This window comes from Suillus paluster (assembly GCF_016628075.1).
Source record: "Suillus paluster strain FC165 chromosome Unknown EDB91scaffold_70, whole genome shotgun sequence".
Lineage (NCBI taxonomy): Eukaryota > Fungi > Basidiomycota > Agaricomycetes > Boletales > Suillaceae > Suillus > Suillus paluster.
The window spans coordinates 54,357-67,143 of record NW_024537630.1 but is presented as its reverse complement, the minus strand read 5'-3'; the positions used below and the strand labels follow the sequence as shown (position 1 = coordinate 67,143).

General features: G+C 49.7%; 3 protein-coding genes across 3 annotated transcripts; 2 read left to right on the top strand and 1 right to left on the bottom strand.

Moving 5' to 3' along the window:
- Positions 1-2,556: 2,556 nt before the first annotated feature.
- On the top strand, positions 2,557-4,222 carry EDB91DRAFT_1085391 (uncharacterized protein; the record flags this gene model as incomplete). Its single annotated transcript, XM_041315889.1, has 3 exons — positions 2,557-3,369; positions 3,426-3,583; positions 3,643-4,222. The coding sequence occupies 3 exons, from the start codon at positions 2,557-2,559 to the stop codon at positions 4,220-4,222; spliced, it is 1,551 nt and encodes a 516-aa protein (XP_041173056.1).
- A 536-nt stretch (positions 4,223-4,758) lies between these two features.
- EDB91DRAFT_1156791 (uncharacterized protein) lies at positions 4,759-5,514 on the bottom strand. The gene is made up of 2 exons (XM_041319649.1): positions 5,022-5,514; positions 4,759-4,973 (listed from the first exon to the last, which is right to left on the bottom strand). The coding sequence occupies exons 1-2, from the start codon at positions 5,078-5,080 to the stop codon at positions 4,838-4,840; spliced, it is 195 nt and encodes a 64-aa protein (XP_041173055.1). The 5' UTR covers positions 5,081-5,514; the 3' UTR covers positions 4,759-4,837.
- A 1,321-nt stretch (positions 5,515-6,835) lies between these two features.
- On the top strand, positions 6,836-10,836 carry EDB91DRAFT_1349607 (CHAT domain-containing protein). Its single transcript, XM_041326027.1, has 5 exons — positions 6,836-7,003; positions 7,052-7,202; positions 7,261-7,400; positions 7,451-7,548; positions 7,605-10,836. Exons 1-5 carry the CDS (start codon positions 6,925-6,927, stop codon positions 10,581-10,583), a joined length of 3,447 nt encoding a protein of 1,148 aa, XP_041173054.1. The 5' UTR covers positions 6,836-6,924; the 3' UTR covers positions 10,584-10,836.
- The last annotated feature ends 1,951 nt before the right edge of the window (positions 10,837-12,787 follow it).

The window sequence follows — 12,787 nt, the reverse complement described above, 5'->3', positions numbered from 1 at the left end:
CCGACGTAGTGCAAGCAAAGCAGATGTCCTTCCCATACCTCCCCCACCGCTCCACACACTGAACCCCTCATAACGTCTCAATTTCCGATTGCAGCCCATTGACACAGGAAGGCGCGTCTCGCAAGCAGCCTAAATTGACAAATCAGGGAATGACTCAGGCGACACCGTGCAGGTAGATGGTCTCTCGGGCGCACTCAGGGTGCTAGGTCGTTGTAACAAACAGGCTGCCTACGCCGCCCGCCCCTAGGTCAAAAACATTGATTGTGTAGCTCTCGTTATCCGTCGCATCCGGGTGAAAATGGTGGTTCTGACTCCAATCGTCGAGCTCAAACCGGCGGAGCGCATATGACGGGACCAGGAACCATGGAAGTACTTGAATAAATCTGCCGAATAATGGAACTCGGAACAACTGATTACGATTGCTAGTCACTGCATGGATGTCTGTGGGTACGGAAGGTTTTTTCCACTGATGGGTCAGACGCCAATTGGACTTGTGAATAATTTAAGTTGGAGTCAGAATCAGACGTACTGGATGGTCAATTTGTGCTGGTCTCCCATAGACGGCCATATAAGATGTCATAGTCAGAATATTCCTAAAGTTGTGAGCGCTTGATGAGTGAGGCTGTTGGTGGCGGTGTCTTGCCATCCTTGTGTTTCACCCAGATCGGAATTCGGGAATCGGATATCATCAACATCGACCATGATTCACCCCGTCAGTTCTTTACACCCACTGGCTCCACTTTGACTGCTGGCGATTCCACTCACTGCTTGCCTTCAGGACACCACCAACCCCTTCCAACAACTTTCTCGCCAGTTTAATGTCTTTACCACGTCCCGTACTGATTTCTCGCCTCCTCAGTTTTTAGGGATATCCGTTTAGGTGAGCATTTCAATACCAGCCGCACCGGCGTGATGGTAACCTTATCACAGCACACACGACAGTTGTGGTCAAGTCAGTTCTTCTAGGACCACAAGCTCAGTCAAATCACTCACTCGCTCACCCCCCCCTCCTCCCCTTAGCCAAAACTCAGCGCGGACAAACGCCCCACCCACCTCCTGGGGCTCATTAACCAACTCGAATATCTCGGATGGCGTGCACGAGGTTGATTGTGCGTTAGCACGTATTTTTAAGTGGGGTGCAGAGTCAGTTGTCTGGTCAACGCCATTTTGGTGACCTACACTGAACCATTGTTTCCTTGTTGGGGTGTAGATTCACGTCATTCTCCTTGCGTCCTGACCCTGCGGGCGCTTTGAAAATGTGTCACACATGAAGCTCCTGTCTCGATGGGGTCCATGTTGGAAACACAGACGCTTTGATCCGTGGGGGAATGCCCAGCCCGCGGCGTGCAGACAATGCATTTTAGTCAAATCAAATGCCAAGTCAAAGAGCAGCACTAACCAAAATCCTGCAGGTGCGCGGTGGCCTTACCTTCCGCGAAGGACACTCCATCTACGATGTAATCGAGGTTACTCGTCGCGCTTGACTTGATGGTATGTCTCACCTTGACCACCCTTGATGTCATCTAACATGTTCTACCGCCCGCAGGACGTTAGCCCCATGCTTCCAGACGTCGAGAGCGTGCGCCAGAGTGTGGTGCTCATTGGTCCGTTCTGCTTTGGGTGAGTTATTCATCTGCTGCCACATTGTTCTCTGTTTGCGCGTCATGGCTATTTTTCTTGAATTAGAACACATTGCCAGACGTACACCGCCGGGAGTCCACGTAGACTACTTGCAACGTGACTTACTGATACGCTCGTGATCTGGTGGCAGTAAGTTGTATCCGCTTGTTAAGGGCACAACGACTAAGTGTTCTGTGATAGAGAAGAGTAGTGTTCGTGGTGACTGGAGACGCGACTCGACTTGGACGTGTTGGAGAGACACGTACCTTTCCCCGCTTGTCATATTAGTGGTCGGACATGATGTATTTGTATCAATGAGCATGTAATCTCCTGTCTAATGTGTTTTGTGCTGATAGATTTTGTCAATATGGTTTTCGGTATGCAATTCTCAATGTTCAATGGCCGGCAGCAGCGACTGCACGAAGAAGATTCCATGAGCCAGGGGGCAAGCACCCCCATAATTCAGATCCAACTCGTCGCGTTCGACGCGTTTTAAAGATAACTTGCATCTGTCACAGGAAAGAAGTTTCTGAAGATCGACAGTCAACGATCGACATACCTAATTCAGCTTCCTCCCATTCGTGTAGGGGATATTCGGGTGGCCTGCGTGTTTGACTATTGTCCGCTGGAAAAATCTGTGCGGATGAAAGAGCAGTGGATGCTTTCCTTGTATGAATATCCAGCAGGGTCACTGACTCGCTTTGCCTGGGCAACAAGTTGTGGACCACAGCGCGAAAAAAGGAAGTGACGCGCCGCACGCTCAGTCATCCGCTTTATTTACTTGAAGCGGGTGACCCAGCAGTTAAGTACTGATACCTGTGTCCTTTTCCTCACTCACCCATCGCATTCTCTCTTCCACATCTTGACTTCCACTGTCTAATCTGTGCACTATAGTATACGCCACTCGCATCTCTCTCTATAACTTTATCTGTCTGCATGGACCATCACACCGCTCAGATGGGTCAAATGTCCACTACCCACACCACCCACCCCAATGCCTCAGCCTCAGCCTCCCAGAATGAGCCTCAGCCTCACCCCCAGTCCCAGCCTTATTTCCCACTGTATCCTCCCGAAATGTATGGTAATGTTGCAACTGGGTCGGCTCCCAATGCAGGGTACCAAATGGCGAATCCCGCGTTCGACGCTGGAATTCCTGCGTATATTCATCCTCTGGCTACCACTTATCCTTCCCAGCAGCCGTTCCAACCATCCCATTACCCCCACCCCGTCCTCCCCCCTCATGTGTATAGTGGGTATGCCCCGCCCACCCAGCCTACGAATGTAGCGACATCTTATGCTCCTCCTATACAAGCTGGTATTGCTCCTGCAGTAGCTGTGCGACCTCGAGTCGCGATTCCCCGTCTGCAACAGGCTGTTGCTGCTGCACCTGAGGCTTCAGCTACGCAACCACAACCTCCCGCAGCCCCTCAAGACGTGATAAATCAACTTTTGAACTCCTACACACCCGAACAAATTGCTACGTTCATAGCGGCGGCGCAACACGTATACGGGACCGACACACAGGTATCAGGCGCCTCCTCTCCTGCTCCCTACGGCATGCTACCTCAGATCCAGGTAACCGATTACAACCAACACGTCGGCCCTTCCAACCGATTCATGCCGCAGGTGGCATCTGTAGGCTCATCTGGCGGAACTGTGCAGCGCGGGAAGCGCAAGGCGGTTGATAGTAATGGTGGCAGGGTACCAAAGAGAAACAGTCGCATTCCCGCCAATCAGGACCCTGATTTTGTGAGTTGAATTTATTTCTTTGGTTCTCGCCATCCCACTAACACTTGTTTTATCAGAGATATTTCGACACGCGGGAAGGAAAACACAGGTACCAATGCCAACGTGTTCAGTGCGGCGGCAAAGTGATGCAGGGAAGCAACGTGCATAAACATAGAGAAAGCAACAAGCATCAGGGACGCAGCGATCACTTGCCATGCGCAACCTGTGGCAAATTGTGAGTACCCCGATTCTTTCAAATGCAATTATGGGGCCGAAGTTGTTGATTCTTACTAGCTTTAGTCGTTCTGATAGTCGGTCGCGTCACATTGCGTCGGGAACGTGTGACAGAGACCAGGCCAGAGCTGAAGCGCTTCGTGCAAGTGCACCTACTACATTGACCACCAGTAGCTTCGCGTCTCTGCCCCCTACCACCGTGCCCTCAGGTGAATTCACCTTCCAGGTGGCAGGACCTGCTATGAACTCGGTGCCCCAACAAGCCCCGCCCATGCCGGTGGTCGCCCATAACTTCCCATACACCCCCGCTGCACAATTCACCGCAAGACCTGCACCGAGCTCGGTGACCCAACAAGCGCCCTTCCCTGTGATTGCCCACGACTTTTCGTTCTTGCCCACTACGCAATCTAGCGTCCAGGCGCCACCTGAACCAAGTTCGGTGACCCATCAAGCACCCTTCCCTGTGATTGCCCATGACTTTTCGTTCCTGCCCACTCCGCAACCCAGCGCCCAGGCGTCACCCGAACCAAGCTCTTTGCCCAAGAAATTCTCCGCAGCGCCTCCCTTACCGGTTACGGCGGGAGATTTCTCAATCATCCCAGCGGATGAAGATAAAGATGACCTCTTTGGCTCTCCGTAGATGCTGCGCATGATCCCTCATTTGACCGTGCCGCATTAGACACATCGTATTATTCCTAGCGCAATCACTTCGACAACGGTTGTCTTTCGCTTCGCAGAACTGAAACGCCATTGACGGACTTGTGTGTTCTCATCGTTTGGACTGTTATTATTGGTTGTTACTTTATATGTCATTTATCTCATGTTACTCCGTCGTATCTGGATCTTTTGCCACATCTTGTACACTTTCAGACGTTCAAGTTGTTCAGACACTCATCATACAATTACTCATCGCATCTCACAATCTCAGACATCATCATTCGACGATCCCTTATGAATAGTTCTAGTATACGTATGGATGTATCCAGGACAGTGTTATCAATGCTATACCTTTAAAAAACCCAATTGGCCGAGCACACTTGAGGAATGAACCGCAAAACCAATAAGTTTTTGTCATACTAATACATGACATCAATTCTCCGAACCAGGGATTGTCCAAATCGAACCACCGTTCGAAAGCAGTCTAAAAAAATATTGAGGTGTTATGATGATTTGAACTGGTCATACAACATAGACATACGCGCGGCTTGCATGAATCTTTGCGTACGTACTAATATTCATCAGTTATTACTGCGTCTCATGCCGATTTTATCAAGTGTTTAGCGTGTGGAGAAACCTTTGAACGTTTCTCGATGATAAAAGCAATGATGCCCTTGGACCCTCTCTCAGGGGTATAAACGACTGGTGTTGATGCCGTTGGCCCATCGGTAATCCTGCGGGACTGTTAGAACAATACATGCGTAACAGAAAGTAGTTGATACCGGAATCTGTTCCCATTCTGCCTCCAACCACCGTTTATTTTATCTGTCCTCCAGCTCATGCTGACTAGGTCACTCCTAATTTGCTGTAAGTCATCTCTACACGCTGCGAGCCAGTCAACTTGTCTGCTCCCAGGCTTTCTTATGGCCAAACTACCGACTTTCTTCCCAGCGATCAAGTCAGGGGAGGTATTTCTTCTGTGCCATGGCGGTGGATCGTGAACCACATGTTCAAATGCGCGCCGTATGATAGTGCAACCGAGCCAGAATACTTTGATGAAACAGTGATGCCGATAAAATGCTGTAAACCCATGCTACCATTGACCAAGATTCTCCTAAACGTCCTAACGGTACGCTTGAGAAGGTCGAGGACACCTATTGAATACTCATTGGAGGGAAGTTTTGCTCTTGTCGATTTGTGCAGCGTGCAGGGCGACCTCTTATTCAGTAAACTCAGCTACTGCAATGAGGAATTGAGTTATACTACTGAGCTCTACTATCGGCTACCACAACTTCGGACAATCACTCGTTCGGACAGTCACACAATGTAACAGAGTTGTAACTCAATGTCACATCCGCCGAAAACAAGCTCCGCTCGGCATCCAGTGGCTGGCTGGCGATGCTTTAATTAACGTACCTCAGCCTACTCTTCCGCGAGCCCTGCTATATCAACATTGTAAGTTGAGATCCTTTCACTGGTGGTTAACCGTCGGAAATAATGGCGCAGTTGCCAAATGAGAGGGGGATATACAACATGAGTATTTGTAGCATGTCTATTGGACAACAGAATTAGAGATCCTGGACGCTGCCCAAACACCCAAAGCGAAGATATGGTTATATATCTAGGGTTGATTATACTTCCTTTTCCGCGTGTGTGGACGATAGTGTTTGTCAATGCGGAATAACTGTACCCATTCATCTCAGACGAAGAGATAGAGATATTCCGGCTCAACAAATGTACTCTGAGGACGCCAATGACACTACAAAATTTATCCTCGGCAAACCCCGTACCATACTCGAACTTCGGCTCGGGCCAGTACTATCTCATTCAACCCAACATCTTCGTCAATCTCGAATGGGAGCCCCAGGTGCGCCATTATTTACTTGTACTTAACCTAAAGCACTCACTCTCATAACATTCTATGACTCCAATCACCGACAACTGCAAAGTCCATGCCCCGACCTGTCGCCACTGGAGCTCGTAGCTTGGAACCTCTCACTAAGTACCCATGCGGGCGAAAGTGACCCAGGTGACAGCGTGCAGCTATATCCTCTCGCACCCCAGGAGCTGTAGGAGCTGGGTTACGTGCGATGTTCAAAGTTTCGCCTTTGTTCCCATTCTGAGTCCGACTGCTCCAAGTCACATTCACGCTAACGTTTTTATTTGTTACTCGTTGTACTGTCCGCTTGCCACGACGCTCCCGACCATCTTCCCCATGATATCAGCTCAATCAGACTCGTATGGAATGGATCAGATCGGCTTTTCTGTACACTGGATGGTCTGTATTGTTTACATTACACAAAACACTGCATTCTACATCTTGCCTTATGGTATGCTAAATGACTAGTATCCGGAGTGATGAAAACCTTGATGAGAGTGGAAAGGCTAGGTCAGCAGAGCGCTCTCAGACTGCATGACGTTCCAGCAGCCTGGCCGATGAGAGTGGGCCACTTTGCTGACGACTGACCATGACAATATGATTGCCTTGTCCTATTTTTGCCTCAGCGCTGAGTGTTCGGTTGATCAGTACCAGCGTCTATTGTGCCCACCAGCCATCCACAGCATAAACATGCACTCGCAGCATGCCCTCAACCCCCACCCATTTCTCCTCTCCTCTCACCTGCACTTCGTCCACATTCCCCATATCCTTTACCCCTTCTTGTCTCACTACTCAGCTCATACTCGATGCGCCGTACCGCTCGTCGTTTGCTCTATCGGGCTATCATGCCCGGTAGCTGGGAAGGCCAATATATTAGACTTCAAGGTGCGTCATTCCATACGACCTTGGTGTTTGTTCACGCTCTATCCACAGTCATTAGCGGACAAAATATTAATGTCCCTTCCTCGCGCATACCCGCAGGCACTTATGTATCCATCAAAATCGACGAGACGAGACGCTGGAACTCAGCTGTCCGAGTCCTATCGTCTGACATTTCTGTAGCATGGGGCGATACCGTGACCTTGTAAAGCCTTTCGCAAAGATTTTCGGACGTGATTCCAGTACTCATTGTGCGTTTGCAGATTACCAGATATGTCACCTAGTTTAACGCTGGAGATCCGGGCGTCCTTTGAGCTTAGTCGAATGCTAGGACATGGAGAACTCATTGGACAACTTAAAACATCGTGGAATGACCTCCGCGATCATGGTGACGAGCCTTTCGGTGAGTGGACTACTTCACATTCATCTACTACATCTCCTCATTGGTCATAGATCTGTCCTTTCCACCTATTCGAGGTGTCTGTCCTTCTCTCACGTTGAAGGCCGCTTCTGTGCATGCTTGCAGCAACGACGACGGTGATCTGTTTGATGTGAGTGATTATAGCCTCAGTGCTGTAGGCTTTGGCTGACGGAACGCAAATTTTAGTGTACCATAGACTGCGAGGCTGCCCGAGACACAGATGCAGGCCACGCAAGAGTTGCCGAATACACAACAAGCAAGATGGTCTCTCACCTGAATGATGCTGTGGAGCGATTTCAATTGGTTCTGGACCGGTGTCCGATCGGCCATCCCGACCATGCAACAGCTCTCACCAACCTCGCGTTTGCCCAACTTGCGGGTTATGTTCTGAAGGATTTTCAAGACATTGAATCTACCACCTCTCTATTCCACGATGCCCATGCATTGCGTCCGCAGGACCACCCCGATCGTCCCTTGACTCTCTTTTATCTCACCCAAGCGCTGAGATGGCGCCACAACAATCAACATACTACCCCAGCTGATATCTGGAAATCCGTCCAGCTCTGCCATCAACTACTGCCTCTTTGTCCAGAGGGCACCTATCTTCACAGCATCGCGGTAGGGAACAGTGGCGTCGATTATGTGATCTTCAGATGCAACAACCTTCCAATAGATGCATCCGATGAAGGTACCCAACTCCGACGAATCGTGGTCGAGCTCTGTCCTCTGGGTCACCAATACCGTCTTAGCGCCCTCAATAAGCTTTCATTAAATCTCAGAGCTCGTTTTGCACAATATGGGAGCATTGATGATTTAGACGAGAGCATTCAATGTTGCCGTGAAATTGTTTCACTGGCCCCCAAAGGATGTCATGGTCATGATGCCTACTTGAATAACTTGGCCATTTTGATCGCAAAACGCTTCGATCACCAAGCAAAATCTCATGACCTCGACGAGGCCATCTCTTTGTACGAAGAAGCACTGCGCTTGTGTCCTGTTGGACACTGTGCATATCGTTTTGCACGATTCGACAACCTAGGGCGCGCCCTTTGCACCCGTTTCGGAAAATGTGGTGACACTGATGACATCAACAGAGCTATCAGCCTCCATCGCGAGGCACTGACATTGTGCCCACCTGGACATCCAGGTCGTGACACCCCGCTCAACAACCTTGCCATCGCGCTCACAACCAGACATGGGAAATTGCATATCAGCAACTCAGAGGATCTTAACGAGGCCATCGATTCTTACCGCGAATCGCTTCGGTTAAAGAAGCATGATCATCCAGAGCGCCATGTCACTCTTAACAATTTGAGCTCGGCACTCCGCTCTCGTTTCACGAAAACTCTGGAGAATGAAGATATTGAGGAGGCCATTAATCTCTGCCAGCAATCGTTGGCGACTTTACCTCCACTGCACCCGGACAGATTTTTCAGCTATGGATGGCTGCATGAGGCCTATTTGTTTCGTTACCGGACTCTACACAACCCCGCTGATTTGTCACTCGCGATCGAGAACATGAAACTGGCATCGAGGCATCCCACTCAAAGCTTGCGACAACGCATCATGCTGTCATCTAATTGGACTGTCGCAGCGGAGCAGCATGGTCACGGATCTGCGCTGGAGGCCTACACGGCATTTTTCGAGCTTCATGACGCTTATTTAGCGACACGGTCATCCATCATTTCGCGGCGTGAAGCTGCTGCTGCCTTCCAATATGCTACAACACTCCCTGCAAATGCAGCATCATGTGCCATACGCCATCATGACCTGCAAAAGGCCGTCGAACTTGTGGAGCAGGGCCGTGGCCAGCAATGGTCGCTGGCTTCCCGACTCAGGACTCCGCTTGAAGACCTCGAATCAACAAACCCGCAACTAGCTCGCAACTTCTCGGAGCTGAGCGAGCTGATTTCCAACGCCGCTGAGGATTCTGCAGCTATCACGGATAGAGCTGCTGCTGATCAGGCAGCAGTAGAGTACAGGAGACTTACGACGCGATGGGAAGCTACAGCAGGTGAAATCCGAAATCTCCAAGGTTTCTCGCGATTCCTGCTCCCTCCATCGTATGAAGAATTGCAAGTGGCAGCGCGCCATGGCCCAGTCATTATCCTTAATGCCAGCAAATACTCATGTGACGCCCTCATTGTCCCGACGTCAGGACAGCCCTACCATGTTCCCTTTCCGTCTGTCACTCTCACAGATCTAGAGATGCTCAAGAAGGACTTCGCCAGGGAGATACGGCACGCTGGTCTGATGGGCCCAACGGAGCCGAGGAAGGATTTGCGAGTAATCTTGAGGAAAATTTGGGACGTGATCATGCTACCCATCGTTGATGTCCTCCAGCATGACCTCAAATTGCGGCGCCGGTCTCGAATCTGGCTATGTCCCACAGCAGCCTTCACATCCATTCCTCTCCATGCAGCTCACCCCTTTCGGACCAAGGCAGATCGCTTCTGGGCAAGAATCATCCCTAGAGGATCTTTACATCTGCTCTTACACGCCAACGCTGTCGGCTTTGATCCGGTCTCGACAGATGATGAAGAACCATGCGCCTCCAGTCCTTCGCGGCAATTGGGCAAAGTCAGCCAGGTGCTGGGCAAGGCACGGTGCTCGCCGATGTTGACAACGAGCTTGAGCTCATCCATAAACTTGTTCCCCCCGACATCAAGTTCACCAATATATCTGGCGACGAGGCTACACAGGCAGGTGCACTTGATGCTTTGCGATGCAACACCTTGGGTGCACCTCGCTTGTCATGGCAAGCAGGACCACGAGCAGCCATATCACTCACGTTTCGCCATGAGAGATAAACCTCTGAAGCTGCTTGACATCATGGAGAACAATGCTCCGCAAGCCGAATTCGCATTTTTATCAGCGTGTCATACTGCCGTCGGCGATGAGGAGACACCTGACGAAGTCATCCATCTCGCTGCTGGTCTACAATTTTCGGGGTTTAAGAGTGTCATTGGAACTCTTTGGGCGGTCGATGACGCTGTCGCAAAACACGTCGTTGAGGCTTTCTATCACAAAATGTTCGAAAATTTGGAGGACGGTGACATGGACTGTACGAAGGCGGCCTTGGCACTTAACCATGCTACGCGCACCGTGCCAAAGAAGGAAGTGCCGCTTGAGCAGAGAATGGTATTCATTCATATTGGTGTGTAGCTCCATATATATTGCTTTCATCGAGTACAGATTCATAAGTTCGAGTCGTTGATCCTTTGTTCTCTTTAGAGTCATCCATGTTGAACTTATAGTTGTTTGTAGAAAATTTCCTGATACATTCTCTTGCCCTCTACGTAGTGATCTCCTTTCGCATTCTCGTCGGTGCTGTTGTCTGCTGTAGAGTCTGTAGCAAAATCACGAGGATTCAGGTGAACACTTCGTCTCGAGGGTCATGGTTGCCCAGACTCCAGAGTCCAGAGGCAGTCCTTTGCGGTCGCAACTACATATTTGAAGATCTAGTAGCGCTGCACTTCACCTTCGGCCTTATCGCATCAAGATCCAACACTATATTTGTTTTCGATTTGCTCGCCCCCGAAACCCGGACGCGGCTTGAGCCATGACCCTTGGTGGTTCATGGGATACACAGGGGATACACAGTGCATCACAAAGATTTCGATAATTTGCCTGCGTCACTGGGCTGAATACATCAAGTTGAGGAATCAGCGGGTCTTGGTCGATAGTGTGTATAAATTATAAGAAATGTCAGGCAAACAAGAATTCCCTATGATAGATGTCCGGTAATCCTTGCCGCGCACTTTAACCCTCCTCCAGCGCCAGGAATAATAGCTCTTGTAGCACGTTAAACCCGCAAGGCATGATACACGGTGATGATGTAGCTAGCAAGTGCCGGCATGGACCCAAAGCGCAGCTTGGTGACGCGATAACGGTGAGGTGTTCAGTGGCAGCCACGCATGTAGACCTTCTTCTTTTACAAACAAGATCGTCGTCCTCAATCATGATGCAACTCAACTTGCCCCAGAAGTATTGTCGAAATGAAGAAACGTTCCGAATATAATTGGCGTTGATGTCGAAGGTGACCTTGATCTGAAGAACACCATACAGAACAGAAGGCTTATGAGATACTTGGCAAGAATTTGCCAGGTAAAAGGTCCTCCTTCATTCCCTTCGTACGTGGATGCTGACCCTCATACATCCGAGACAAGATGCCGGGTTGGTGGTCTGAGTACATCGAGAAAAATTAAAATAGACTTCTTGGTGGGAATGATGAGGGCGGTCTTGATATACACTGAGTAGGTAGCCGCTACCATCGTTTCAGGCTGCATGCTATTTGATCAACATGTGCTTATAGTCTTTGGTGTGTAAAAATAATTCTTCAATAAGAATTCCGGGTTTACCAGCCGCAAAAAAGATCTCGTCGTCTTGAACATGCAATGCCATTCTCCGACGTCCCAGGATCTCCGCATTCTGCCAGATGACCTGCATGATGCTCTATGTTTCCTATAGCACTGCGGGCTTTGTTGGTGCCTCGGGAAGATGCGGGTATCTACCGTATCTCGGTCAACAATTTTCTTTGCATTTCCGTTGCCTGGCATTTCATATAGCCTCATTATCGAGACAGGTTCCTGCTTTGCACTTGCGGTCCCTGACGACATGACCATCACCTACGAGAACGTTGTTGAAGATGCACGGAAGCCTTTCAATTAAGCACTCAGTACGCGATCCGCATTGGCATTAGGGTCTTACTTACCTCTGTGGGTGATGAGATTATTCATACATGCATACTGAAATAACTCTCTTATGGACATATTGTCCGCAATTTCCGGTTTCCACGTGTATGCCTGAAGACCTGGTGGCGCCGCAGGCTATGCACTTCACCTTGGGTCTTACCGTATCAGCACTATATCTGTTCTCACTTCACTCACACTACTCATCTCCGAAATCTGCACGCGGCTTTGTGGTTATCTCAACACGATCAGTAGGGAAAACTTGGCGAAACAAAGTGATGAATACTCGTCGCGACGGAGTATCAGGGCTATAGCAACGATGGAGACTGATAACGGTGAGCAGTTACAATACCGATAGCCACCTTGGACCAGATCTATGTGGCTCACAAATAACCGCTTATGGAGCTGCGTGGAGCTGTGAAGTCAGGACCTGTTTGTCTATCTCGTTCAGAGAATGCAGAAATCGACCGATCTCCAAGAAAATTCACAGGAGTCCACCTTCACGCCCGGACTTCACTGATCTTTTCGTTGCTAGCACCTCTTTCACGAGTGCTTTGACCTCCCGCTGCTCGCTCGTAGAGATTCAACGCGTATCCCCACTGTATGCTTTGACTCTCGAGTCTACCCGCATCTCTCTCTCATCAGCATCAAATCACCCTCTCGCCGAGTCCGAAAATA